Source organism: Hyla sarda, chromosome 6 (assembly GCF_029499605.1).
Source record: "Hyla sarda isolate aHylSar1 chromosome 6, aHylSar1.hap1, whole genome shotgun sequence".
Lineage (NCBI taxonomy): Eukaryota > Metazoa > Chordata > Amphibia > Anura > Hylidae > Hyla > Hyla sarda.
The window spans coordinates 151,173,613-151,187,280 of NC_079194.1; the positions used below are offsets into that span (position 1 = coordinate 151,173,613).

At 40.9% G+C, this 13,668-nt stretch overlaps 1 protein-coding gene across 6 annotated transcripts in view; it reads left to right on the top strand.

Annotated features, from left to right (window-relative positions):
- Window positions 1-13,668, top strand: part of BANP (BTG3 associated nuclear protein) — a 710,387-nt gene that overhangs the window by 319,956 nt on the left and 376,763 nt on the right. For all 6 annotated transcript variants that reach the window (XR_008845087.1, XM_056525545.1, XM_056525548.1 and 3 more), the window contains one exon: window positions 6,603-6,842. Coding sequence is in view for 5 of the 6 variants with exons in the window: in XM_056525545.1 (XP_056381520.1) it covers window positions 6,603-6,842 (240 nt within the window). In the remaining variant the exon portion in view is untranslated. The remainder of the gene's footprint in view (window positions 1-6,602; window positions 6,843-13,668) is intronic.

Genomic DNA, 13,668 nt, shown 5'->3' on the forward strand with positions numbered 1-13,668 from the left:
GAATTTTAGACAACTCCTGATGACACTTTGGCTAACCTTTTGTCACTGTTAATAGCTATGTTAAAAGGGAGCAGAGCTGTGTTATTAGCCTCTGATGAGATAGTATGGAGAGTTTACACTACATCAGACTTGAACAGACAATGCAGCATGCTTTAGTGATTTTTGATGCTGTGTTCAGTTCAGTAGAAACGTGTAAGATCCAGATATTACTTCCAACATGCTGGTGCTGTGCAGGGGTTTCTAGGGACTATCGTATTGGTAATTTTTTTAGAATAGTTAATCAATATCAGATTGGTTGGGGTCGATCTCCCAGCATTCCTGACGATAACCAGATTCAAGGGTTCATGTGACTTTAACAAGGTTAAAGGGGAACTCCGAAACAAGTGGAAAATAAGTTTTTTTCAAATCAACTGGTGCCAGAAAGTTTAACAGATTTGTAAATTACTTCTATTTCAAAATATGAAGCCTTCTAGTACTTATCAGCTGCTGTATACCACAGATATACTAATGAGAAATTTGTGTGAGGTTCTTTCCTGTCTGATAACAATGCTCTCTGCTGACACCTCTGTCCATGTCAGGAACTGTCCAGATTAGAAGCAAATCCCCATAGAAAACCTCTCCTGCTCACACGGACAGAGGTGTCTGCAGAGGGCACTGTGATAAGACTGGAAGGAACTTGACACATTTCTCTGAAGTATATCTGTAGTATACTGCAGCTAATATGTACTTTAGGGGTTTAGATTTTTTAATAGATGTAATTTACAACTCTATTTAATTGTATGGCACCAGTTGATTTGAAAACATTGTAATTCCACTGGAGATCCCCTTTAATGTCACCTTCATTGTTTTGCAGTCAGCAGCTCTGGAAATGTTGTAGGGCAATAGCCTAATCATTTTTTGGTTTTGCGGTACATTTTATGGCAAAATGAAAGATGTCATTACAAAGTACAATTGGTCGTGCAAAAAACAAGCGTCATATGGATCTGTGGGTGGAAGAATAAAAGAGTTAGGAATTTTAAAGGGGAGAAGGAAAAAATGAAAATGCAAAAATGAAAATTGGACATTATACTGATGAGCCAATGTATCTATGCCTATTATTTGTGATACTATCACCTAAGCTAGAACTAAAACCCAGCAGAAAAGCTGAGGGTTCACCTTCGTGAGCTCAAAAACAGTATTTAGCTGTAGTTCTTTACAACAGCAGTGATGCTAACAGGAATGCTACTTCATTCTGCAGTAGTCACACTATATGCCTGTACTCTTATCCAGAAGTGGAAAAATATCATTAGGGCCTAAGAGAAAGCCACAAAGTGCAGACCATCCAATTTAAGTATCTAAACTTTGTGTTTTTTATATTGTCATAAGATAAAAGGACCAATCCTAAACATTCCAAAGGCTCCAAAGCATTCACAGCCCGACCTAGGATATTGCCACATGGCTTCTTCAAAGGCTTACAGGTTTCTATAGGAGACATTTAGATCACTATTGGAATAAAGCTAAGTACTTTTTTGAGCTCCGTAAGGTAAATTCCCAGGTCTTCTTCTGGGTTATAGTGCTTATAATATTTTTACATTCATACAATTGTGCTCAAAATTTTTTTTTTATTTGATAACTCCTGATCCAATCTTATCCTGCTGTATCAAATACTATCATGTGTGATACTGTAGTTTGAGCCATTGTATTCAGACCTATTATGTATGATACGGTCTGCTAAGCCACTGTATCTTTCATATGTGATGCTGTTTACTGAGCTGTGTATCTAATATTATTGTTGTATTTGAGAATAACAATGCATAGCATTTCATTTTCTCTAAAGTTACTTAAATCCTCAGTCTAGTTTAGAGAAGGGAAATAAAAATCTCCTCTTTTCCCCAAAAATAGTAATAGCATTGCAACCGTGTTGGATTGAGAGAATCAAAGACAAAGGTCTGACACAAAATTTAATCTCTCAGGACTCAGCTTGGTGGCCAATGTTGTGTGTATAACTAAAAGGCATTTGTGGACCCTTAAAGCTTACCCGTCAGATCCAACAATTTTTTTTTTTACATATATCCCTCAGTACCTAATCCTGACCATGTAAATCTAATTGTTATGTGTCTAGCACCTTTATTATTTTTTTTAGTACACTTTTAATGCAGCTCACTAGTCTGAATTCCTCTCAAAGGGAGGGGGCGTGACTTCATTGTACAAGTCTCCTCCCCCACCTCAGTATGCTGTCTACTCACATCTCCTCTAGCATTAGTAAAACTACAACTCCCAGCTTGTCCTCACTGACAGTAGCTGGACACAAGCTGACAGTGGGAGGATTTTTCCTCCAGCTGTGAGCCCTGAGCTCACAGCTGTCAATCAAGGAAGTGTGTCCATGACATAGGTGATGACGCATGGACACAGCGGAACTAGTATGTGTCCAAGCAGGCAGGGGGGCAGTTGTTTGACTGGCTTTTTCAGTATGAAATACTGAAAATGTTCTGATGAAAGCAATTGCAAAACGTATTGGTTTTGCATGCTTTACAAAACTCAAAAGTTTTTGTATCTGACAGTGCCCATTTAAACAAATGCCATATGAATGCTGTTTTCCTGTATGGTGGGTGGAGCACTGACTGCAAACTGGCGATACACTCTGTAGCTCTTACTTCGCGTTATAAAATTCCTCTTACTTTTATACTGTTCCAGCTCAGCTATCATAGCTTAGGAATCCTTCAGATGATGGGATATTTTATTGCTCAGTCCAGCAGTAAGCTTATTTTCAGAAATGCCATTTACACTCCACACCAGTGACTATTTTTACATTCTTTTCCTCTCAATTTCAGTAGTAATAGGAAAGTAACCAAGAAAAAGCCACAGGTTCCATCAACATTGCACAGCTCTGTTTATTCCTCTGACATTCAGATACAACCTTATATTTACTGTTAAGCTTCATACTTTCCATATTTTAAGGAGTCTTAATTTTCCAATTGGATATCTGGATGGAAGCAAATCAGACTCCATTCTGTCCATGACCAGTTAGACTGCTGTTATTGGTCCTGGCAAGCATTTCACCCTGGGTTTTTGTTGAGTGGCACATTTGAGGCATTAGAAGTGATTCATTGCACCATGCAGGAGACAGACCTGAAACTTGGAATTTTAAATTACAGCCTTCAGTTTAGATCACCTTAGACAAATCACAATTACTTTGTCAGTGTATATATATATATATATATATTTGTCTGCCATCAACTTTTCCGTTTTCAGTCCGTAAGACGTATAACTATATAATTCAGTTGTTGCTGCCTCAAAGACATAAGACATTCTGCAAATGGGTCAGACAGACTTTGCCAATAGAGGAACAGTTTATAAATAAGCTTCTACTATCCAGTTTGCAGAGTAGCATATTTTAGGTTTAGGCCTATGATCAGTAGATGGCTGGAATACCCAGCTAATTAGAAATGGATTTAAATTTTCCCATCCAGGGAACACATAAATGAACCTCACAATTGAGTTGTGTTCAGTCTAATGTAGATATCTAAGCTATTTCACAGATTGTTCAGCAGTGCCAGTACACATAATATATGCCCCCTCCGATAGACTTGCATTGAGGGGGCGGGGCGTGACATTACACATTTGGACCTCAAACCCCCCGGCAAGCATGGCAGCGTTCACAGGGGAGTATGGAACGTGCTCCCGACTCCAGCCCGCTCCGTACTCTGCAGCCTCCAGCTGATTTCAGTTGCTGGGGGCCGCCGTTAATTGCCAGCATGCAGCGATCACCACAGCAGATCAATGGAGTTCAATAGAACACTATTGATCTGTATGAGGAATCTAATGATTCCTCCTAAAAGTCCCCTAAGGGAATAATAACGTGTGAAAATTTTTTTTAATAAAAGATACACATTATCCTGTTCCATATTAAAAGTTCAAATCAAGCCCTTTTCCTATATATAAACATGTAAACATAATAAAAATAAACATATTTGGTATCGATGCATGCGTAATTGTTTGAACTATTAAAAAATAACATTATGTCTCCCGTACAGTAAATTACGTAAATGTTAAAAAAAAAAAAAAAAAAAAACACAGAATTGCAATTTTGATATCCCAGAAAAAAAGTTAAAAGCTATTAAAAAGTCAGATCAATACCAAAAATGTACCGATACAAAAAACAGATTATGGTGCAAAAAATGAGCCCTCACATAGCCTGGTATGCGAAAAATTTTGCAAATATGGTGTTGCTGTAATCAGGCCGGTCTAAAGTATCAAAATAACATGTTAACTCAACCACAAGGTAAAAAGCGTAGAAAAGAAAACCACCAAATCTGCAAAATTATCTTTTACTATTTCACTTCACTAATGTTTTTGTTTCGGAGAATGTGTTATGGAAAAATTAAAAGGAATCATTATAGTAGTTAGTTATGGCTTTTATAGGGCAAGGAGGAAAAAACGAGAGTGTAAAAGTGAAAATTGGCCAAGACAATTGGATCATCATGAGGAACAAGTAGATTTTGTTCCGTTTTAGTCCTGTGGACAAGTAGTTTTTATTAAATTTCCACACCCCTGTAGTATTTTAACAGGATGTACAATAGGATGCACACAGGGCCTAGCATGACCCACCACGTTGCGGACAAAGAGAACTTTACTGCCAAAGGGGGTTACTCGGTCTCCAACCAGTCCATTCCATAGATGATGTGGTAGGCTAAGGCGTACGGCGAAGATCTATAATCATTGGATCCGTAGTCTGCCCAGACGACCAACTTTTTCCCTAGTCAGCTACCATGTTGTGTCTTTGAACGACCTTATGACCTTAGCTAGCTTGTCGTCTGTGAGAAAGGTAAGTACCAAGGTCTTCCACTTTCTGAAGAAGGCCTTGGCTGACTTCTCTATCATGCAGCTCAGTTAGGTCACGAAAGAGGTAGCGCTTAAGCTGCTGGAGCACCTTCACACAGGTGGGCATATCTGCTACCAACCAATGATTGAGCAGACACCTCTTTGCCTCCAGGATGGCTAGATGCATGAGTAAGGAGACTTGGACATCATCAGGTGCGATATGAAGTACAATGAGAGTCTGGTCCACAGGGAGATTTACTCCTAATTTAACATGCAAAAGAGTATAGAAGTCCTCCCAAAATGCCTGAGACGTCGAACAAGTTACCAGTTCATGGAGCAAGTCAGAGCAGTGGTCATCACAGTTGGGGCAATCCTCCAATCTGTCAGGTGTAAAATTATGTAACTAGTATGACATCTGTGTCAGAGCTCCGTTTAGGGAGCACTATTCACAGATTCTGTTCAAATGTTGTAGGCGGAGAAGAGAAAACTTTACTCTCCTCAAATAATGCAAAACAGCAGACACCAGACAGACCCCATTCAAAGTTAATGAAAGCCATTAGTGTCCCGATAACGGGCGTTGAAGGCTAACAAAAAAAGACACCCTAACGGACGTTTTTGGATGGGGCACAAGTAGCCTAATAATGTCATCTTGCAGTATTCAAGTCAGACCACTTCCTGTGGGTCAGGCTGGTGATCTCCTGACTAAGTTACGCTTGGTTCACACTGCAGAATTTCTGCCAGAGATCGCGCCGGCGGCGCTAGGACCGAGCAGACTGCATTGTTGCCCCCCATAGACTGCAATGCATTTCTGGGTGAATCTTTTGGGAGATCTGCTCAGAAATGCATTGCCATCTATGGGGACGGCAATGTAGTCCACGTGGTCCTAGTGCCGCCTGCTCGATCTCCGGCAGAAATTCTGCAGTGTGAACCTAGACTTAGAGTAATAAATGGCATAGATTCAACTTTGCTGAAACTAAACAAATGGCCCTGTGTGATTAGTAATAAATGTGCATGATATGGCAAAAAAAAAACAAAAAACTGGAGTGCTTCTTATGTTTTTGCTAAATTTTAAATAGCTAATGTGTTTTGTGAACAGTATCTGTGCTCCCAGTGTATCCAGCTTCAGAGACCACTAAAAGTAGTAAAAAGGCTATATATCAGATGTTTCTTATTGGGGACCTTTTTTCATATATATGTCTTGGAATAAATTGTTCTTTTCAGAATCTCTACATTTATAGTTTGTTGTTGCGTATAATCGCCACTATATGCATTTGGTTAACTTAGTGGTAGTACTTTAAATCAGCAGACAAAGAACAAATGCATGTCTTTTTCTGAATTCTGCTAGTTGTTCTTCCTGTTAATGCCAATAAAAGTCAAATACCCACAATGTGTCACTCTGCTGGTTATTAATGCTTTCTGCCTACTATTAAACTATGGATCCTTGGTATTGACAATGGCTCCACAGGAAGTCTTCTGACTCTAGAACATACCTCAGATGTAGGACAACCCACAACTGCTTCAACCTGATGAACAAACACAGACTTTTCGATTCCAAGTAACTGAATGTTCTACCACGATAGCTTGTGTGATGTTTGTAGGTTATGCATCAAGGGGCTACACTGTAATATTATAGGATTCATGGCTGTAGAGGAGACCTCAAAGTGGGAAAAATTTATTTTAGATAGCCCTGATTGATCTACGATAAAATGATTCTGCAACTGGTGATAATCCCTCTGAAAATGCACTGATGTTGAATAAATCTGTCAGATATTTGTAACAAGTTTAAAATTTTTCTCCAATAGAGGATTTCCCAAACGGCACCTGGCTAGGAGATGAGAATAATCCTGAGATGCGCGTGAGATGTCCTGTGACAGCCGCCGATATGCTTCACATTAGCACAAATTGCCGGACAGCAGAAAAGATGGCTCTAACGCTGCTCGACTACCTTTTCCATCGCGAGGTGCAAGCAGTCTCCAACCTTTCTGGGCAAGGAAAACATGGGAAAAAGCAGCTTGATCCCTTGATGATTTATGGAATACGCTGTGAGTAGAATGAATGCTTACAATTCTGTGCTATTTTGATATTTTTTTGCCCTATCACATGAACTCAGTAACATATAGTGTCAAAATTGTGTCACTGTTTACATTTGGTTTTAACAGTAGCCTGATATGCCAACTAATATCCAATGTATATTGATTCCTTTAGGCTTTCATTTTTTTTTTGGAATATATTTCCAAATACAACAAATATTTAGTTCCTGGGAATACTTCTGTCAGGAGACAATTTCAAACCTTCCTCAGAGTAGTTCTGTGTATTTTAAGGGGTTATCCACCATAAGGTGATTTTAGTACGTACCTGGCAGGCAGTAATGGACATGCTTAGGAAGGATCTGCGCTTGTCTTGGAGCTAAATGGCTATGTTGTGAGATTACCATAACACTGTGGCTAGCTGTTTGTGAAAAGGTATTTCCTATTTGACTTTTGTTTTTTTGACTACAAATCCCACAATTCCATCTTCCACCCTCCTACACATCAGCCACCCCACCCATTGAAACATAAATGAGCTTCATCCATTCAAATCAGTGTGGTTTTCAATTAAGGTGCCTCCAGCTGTTGCATTAGTTGCAGATTGATCCCTCCACCCATTGAAGCAGACAGGCTCCCTGTCATCAGCTGACTAGTGAGTCAGGTCTCAGCTGCATTGCAAGCTGGGAAAAATCTGAGACAACAGTCATTTTGTATGCTGGTAAAAATAAATATTGGAGTGAAAATCACAAAAGAATTGTGAGAAAACCGTCACACACAGGTACAGACACTATATTATGAACTACACTAACTTTACAGCCCCTGTAGCATAGTCAAATAAAAAAAAATCCTGGAATACCCCTTTAATATTGTTACCCCATCAACCACAGCTAATGCCTGCATTTTGGTCCATGTGGCTGTAGTTTCTCATTTTCAGGAGGTTTGTTTTGATCGGGGAAAGGTTTGTCATTTTCCATGTTGCTTTAAACAGCAGATGCTAAATGCAACTGGTCGGAATCCTATTATTATTGTATTAATAATACCAGAAATTGCTCAAAGCCGTTTCTGATTCTGAATTTGCTAAATCCACATATTGAAAAAAGCTAACTTTAACATCTGGAATTTTATGAAAGTTGTCACATACATTTGTTCTATTGCATAAAGCATAAGTAAATGTATAGGACATTGATGATGGATGGTTTTCAAATAGCTATTTTATGTTCCGCAGTGGATTACCTTGACAGGCTTGTGTCTTTCTGAAAAAAAAAAAAAAACACACTCAACTATGTAACATAAATCTCTTAGACTTTTCAAGAATCACTCTGTTCCCGTAACCTGTTGTAAAAAAATTTTATGAGTCAAAATTGGAAGAATCAAATACACCCCAACTCCTTTCATTTCTTATTATAATTTCCAGCACTCATGTTTCAAGGGTCACTTAAAAAATGTGCTTTTTCACAGCAGAGTGCAGTATGTGTGGGAGTCATCTTCGGTCAGTGTGAGTTCTGAATCTGTGGGTCTTGCCCCTCTCCTCTGTCTATTCTCAGTTTAAGGCTCTTGGGCTTTTAGTAGGTTGAAAGTTGGAAGCTGCTTAAATCCATAAGGAAGGATTTCAACCTCCATTGTCCATGACTAATGATTTCCCACCCAGATAGAAGCGCACACACACTGCCTTTTCATCTGGAGATCTCTTAAAGGAGCCATAAGTACTTCCTGTCATGCTGTATATAAATTATCCTACTTGTGTATTTAATTTAAAGGTACAGTCTTAAGCTGCCTTTGTCTCTTTTCTTTTAGTCACAGATTTGGTTTTTCTACATAAATAAAGCATTTTGTTGCCCAGCAGGATTTGTCTACTTTCTTGCTCCAGTTGTTTGTGTTTAAAGTTGCAAACAAAATGGAATAACGAAAACAAACAAGTTGTATTCTGGCGTAAGCAATCTGTACCTAATTAAGACTTATTTCTCTTGATGTTGAGAGTTTTTTTTTTCATGTAGACCTACCTATTATACAGTATTGCCAATACCATGTTAATTCTTCTATAAGAGTTTCATGTGACCATGATGGTCAGTAAAACCAGAGTTCTAGTGAATGCTTGCTAGTCATCTGTATTTTTTCCCTTCAGAGGGAGTAGTGCTTGTGCTGTTCACCTACACTAAACCCAATATACTGGGTTATAGCGCGGGTGAACAGCTTTACAAAATGTTCTCACATGCTTGAATCAAAACAGTATTTGAAGAGTTAATGCACGTTAATTTTTCAATGGCACAGCACAGCTCTGAGCAATGCAGACTGGGAGCCAGCTCGCCTAGCTCCCACGCCACCTCCATATTCTCCATCCTCCCTGCCTCTGTCATGAAAATGCAGATGGTTTCCAGGTGTAAACGCTCTGCATATTCATGACAAGGGCAGATGCTTCCCAAGCGCTCACCCCCGGCAACCATTTGCATATTCATGAAGCGCTAGCCTGGACGGAGAATGTGGAGGAGGTGAGGGGGCTGGGCGAGGTTCCTCCCCACCTCCATTGCTCAGAGCTTTGCAATACAGCTGAATGATTTACCTTCTTTTACTCTTCAGATACTGCCCGGATTCAAGTAAGTGAGGACTTGTGGTTAAGCTCCACACCTGCACTTTAAAGGAGTACTCTGGTGCAGAGTATTCCTGCACCGTCCTGCTCGGCCACTACAGATGATCGGTCCTCCGGTCCATCTTCTTCATACTTCCGTGTGTAACGAAGCGTCACATGGCGCTCAACCTATCGCCGGCCGCCGCAATGTTCTGCCTTGGCCAGCGATAGGCTGAGCGCCATGTGACGCTTCGTTACACACGGAAGTATGAAGAGGATGGACCGGAGGACCGATCAGCTGTAGTGGCGCTCCGCGGGAACCCAGGAAGGTGAGAGATGGTTTATTTTCATTTTTTGCAGCCCGGGCAGGACGGTGCAGGAATACTCTGCACCAGAGTACTCCTTTAACCCAGTATATTGGGTTAAGTGCGGGTGAATAGCCTTTCAGATTCTCTTAATTGCAGCTTATAGGGAATCAATAGCCTTCACCTCCTGTTGTTTTTTTCTGACCTTCAACAGATTTAGGATCATATGAAATTAATTTTGGTAGTTTCGGAATGAGGTAGGAAAGTAAGAAAGAGCACAGGTAAGGGGACCAAAGACGAGGAGAACTAGCCATAATTTTCACATGGAGGTATTATCTAACGCAACTCCATAGGTATTATGTGTTATTGCATTGGAGACACAGACTTCTTTATGTCTCTTGCTTTTAAAGGGGTACTCTGCCCCTGGCATCTTATCCCCTATCCAAAGGATAGGGGATAAGATGTTAGATCGCCGCGGTCCCGCTGCTGGGGACCCCGGGGATCGCCGCTGCGGCACCCCGCTATCATTACTGCGCAGAGCGAGTTCGCTCTGTGCGTAATGACGGGCGATACAGGGGCCGGAGCAGCGTGACGTTATGGCTCCGCCCCTCGTGACGTCACGACCCGCCCCCGTCAATACAAGTCTATAGGAGGGGGCGTGGCGGACGTCACGCCCCCTCCCATAGACTTGTATTGACGGGTCGGGCCGTATCGTCACGAGGGGCGGAGCTGTGACGTATCGACGCTCCGGCCCCTGTTTTGCCCGTCATTATGTGCAGAGCAATCTCGCTCTGCGCAGTAATGATAGCGGGGTGCTGCAGCAGCGATCCCCGGGGTCCCCAGCAGCGGGACCCCGGCGATCTGACATCTTATCCCCTATCCTTTGGATAGGGGATAAGATGTCTAGGGGCGGAGTACCCCTTTAAGAGTACCTCTACTGAAGTTTTCCTGCCCGACCTAATATTAGGCATGGAAAGATTTAACTGTATGCTTGATGTTTCTGTTACTTTGGTAAACTTTCATTTAATCATAGTGAATGCTTTTTAGACGTGTTAGTCTGCACTACCATCATTAAGAGATCATGTATACTTACTCACTGGCCACTTTATGTACAACTGTTCTAGTGCTTGTTAATAGAAATAGCTATTATATTACACACACATAAATATACAGTCATTGCCGTAAATATTGGCACCCCTGAAATTTTTCAAGAAATTGAAGTATTTCTCACAGAAAAAGGATTGCAGTAACACATGTTTTACTACACACATGTTTATTCCCTTTGTGTGTGTTGGAACGAAACCAAAAAAGTGAGGAAAAAAAGCAAATTGGACATAATGTCACACCAAACGCCATCAATGGGCTGGACAAAATTATTGGCACCCTTTCAAAATTGTGGATAAATAAGATTGTTTCAAGCACACTGTACAGCCCAGTGTCAGAAAGCAGGGTTTGCGTCTGAGATCTTGGGTCTCCCAGCAGGACATTGACCCCAAACATACATCAAAAAGCACCCAGAAATGGATGGCAACAAAGCGCTGGAGAGTTCTGAAGTGGTCAGCAATTAGTCCAAATCTAAATCTCATTGAACACCTGTAGAGAGATCTTAAAATTGCTGTTGGGAAATGGCACCCTTCCAATAAGAGAGACCTGGAGCAGTTTGCAAAGGAAGAGTGGTGCAACACTCCGGCTGAGAGGTGTAAGAAGCTTATTGATGGTTATAGGAAGCAACTGATTTCAGTAATTTTTTCCAATAGGTGTGCAACCAAATAATGAGTTTAATGTACCCATAATTTTGTCCAGTCCATTTTTGGAGTTTGGTGTGACATTTTGTCAAATTAGCTTTATTTCCCTCCCTTTTTTGATTTAGTTCCAATACACGCAAAGGGAATAAACATGTGTATAGCAAAACAGGTGTAACTGCAATCCTTTTCTGTTCGAAATACTTTTTGTTTAACCCCTTAACAACGCAGGACGTATATTTACGTCCTGCGCCGGCTTCAGGGACATGAAGCGGGATCGCGCCGCGATCCCGCATCATATCGCGTCGGTCCCGGCGCTCATCAGCGGCCGGGACCCGTGGCTAATACCACACATCGATGATCGCGGCGATGTGCGGTATTAACCCTTTAGAAGCGGTGACCGCCGCTTCTAAAGTGAAAGTGACCCGGCTGCTCAGTCGGGCTGTTCGGGACCGCCGCGGTGAAATCGCGGCGTCCCGAACAGCTTGCAGGACACCGGGAGGGCCCTTCCCTGCCTCCTCCATGTCCGATCGGCGAATGACTGCTCTGTGCCTGAGATCCAGGCAGGAGCAGTCAAGCGCCGATAACACTGATCACAGGTGTATTAATACACGCCTGTGATCAGGATGAGAGATTAGTGTGTGCAGTGTTATAGGTCCCTATGGGACCTATAACACTGCAAAAAAAAAAGTAAAAATAAAGTGTTAATAAAGGTCATTTAACCCCTTCCCTAATAAAAGTTTGAATCACCCCCCTTTTCCCATAAAAAAAATAACAGTGTAAAAAAGAAAAAATAAACATATGTGGTATCGCCGCGTGCGTAAATGTCCGAACTATAAAAATATATCATTAATTAAACCGCACGGTCAATGGCGTACGCGCAAAAAAATTCCAAAGTCAAAAAAAGCGCATTTTTGGTCACTTTTTATACCATTAAAAAAATGAATAAAAAGTGATCAAAAAGTCCGATCAAAACAAAAATCATACCGATAAAAACTTCAGATCACGGCGGAAAAAATGAGTCCTCATACCGCCCTGTACGTGGAAAAATAAAAAAGTTATAGGGGTCAGAAGATGACATTTTTAAACGTATAAATTTTCCTGCATGTAGTTATGATTTTTTCCAGAAGTACGACAATATCCAACCTATATAAGTAGGGTATCATTTTAACCGTATGGACCTACAGAATAATAAGGTGTAATTTTTACCTAAATATGCACTGCGTAGAAACTGAAGCCCCCAAAAGTTACAAAATAGCGTTTTTTCTTCGATTTTGTCGCACAATGATTTTTTTTTTCCGTTTCGCCGTGCATTTTTGGGTAAAATGACTAATGTCACTGCAAAGTAGAATTGGCGACGCAAAAAATAAGCCATAATATGGATTTTTAGGTGGAAAATTGAAAGGGTTATGATTTTTAAAGGTAAGGAGGAAAAAACGAAAGTGCAAAAACTGAAAAACCCTAAGTCCTTAAGGGGTTAAAGTCCCATACAAGTCTATGTGAAATATATGTTCCAGCATAACTTCCGTATGGCTGGCGATATTTTGATAATACTTGGTCACCTGTTACTTATAATTCCACTTAAAATATTGGATAATTAATTTAACCCTTATCTACTGCCATTTGTGAGGGTCTGGGTTTTTATTTATAGTCCCATGCAAATCAATGGGAAATGTATGTTCCCACATAACTTCCGTGCGGCTGGATATATTTCATTGTTACCTGGTACACAGATTACTTATATGTCAAATACAAATATATGATCATTAATTAACCCTTACCTACACCCTTATATAAAAGATGGGTTTTGGTTTCAAGTCCCATGCGAGTATATGGGACTTCCAGTACCTTACTTCACAAGCTCCCCTCTGCATCTCCTGGTGAATGTGTCAGTCCGGCTTGCAAGCCACACCCCATCTCACAAAGACGGGATGGTATATGGGGTCGGGACATGGGGATGGGCTATGAAGTCGGGATAGGAGGACGGGATATGAGGTCAGGATTGGGGGTTGAGATATGAGGATGGGATATGAGATCGGGATATGAGGACAGGATATGAGGTCGAGATAGGAGGATGGGAAAGGAGGACAGGATATGAGGTCGAGATATGAGGACGGGATAGGAGGACAGGATATGAGGTTGATATATGAGGATGTGATATGACAACAATATATGAGGATGCAATATGAAGTCAAAAGCTTCCCCCTTTGTTGATTTTCCTCCCCAACAAG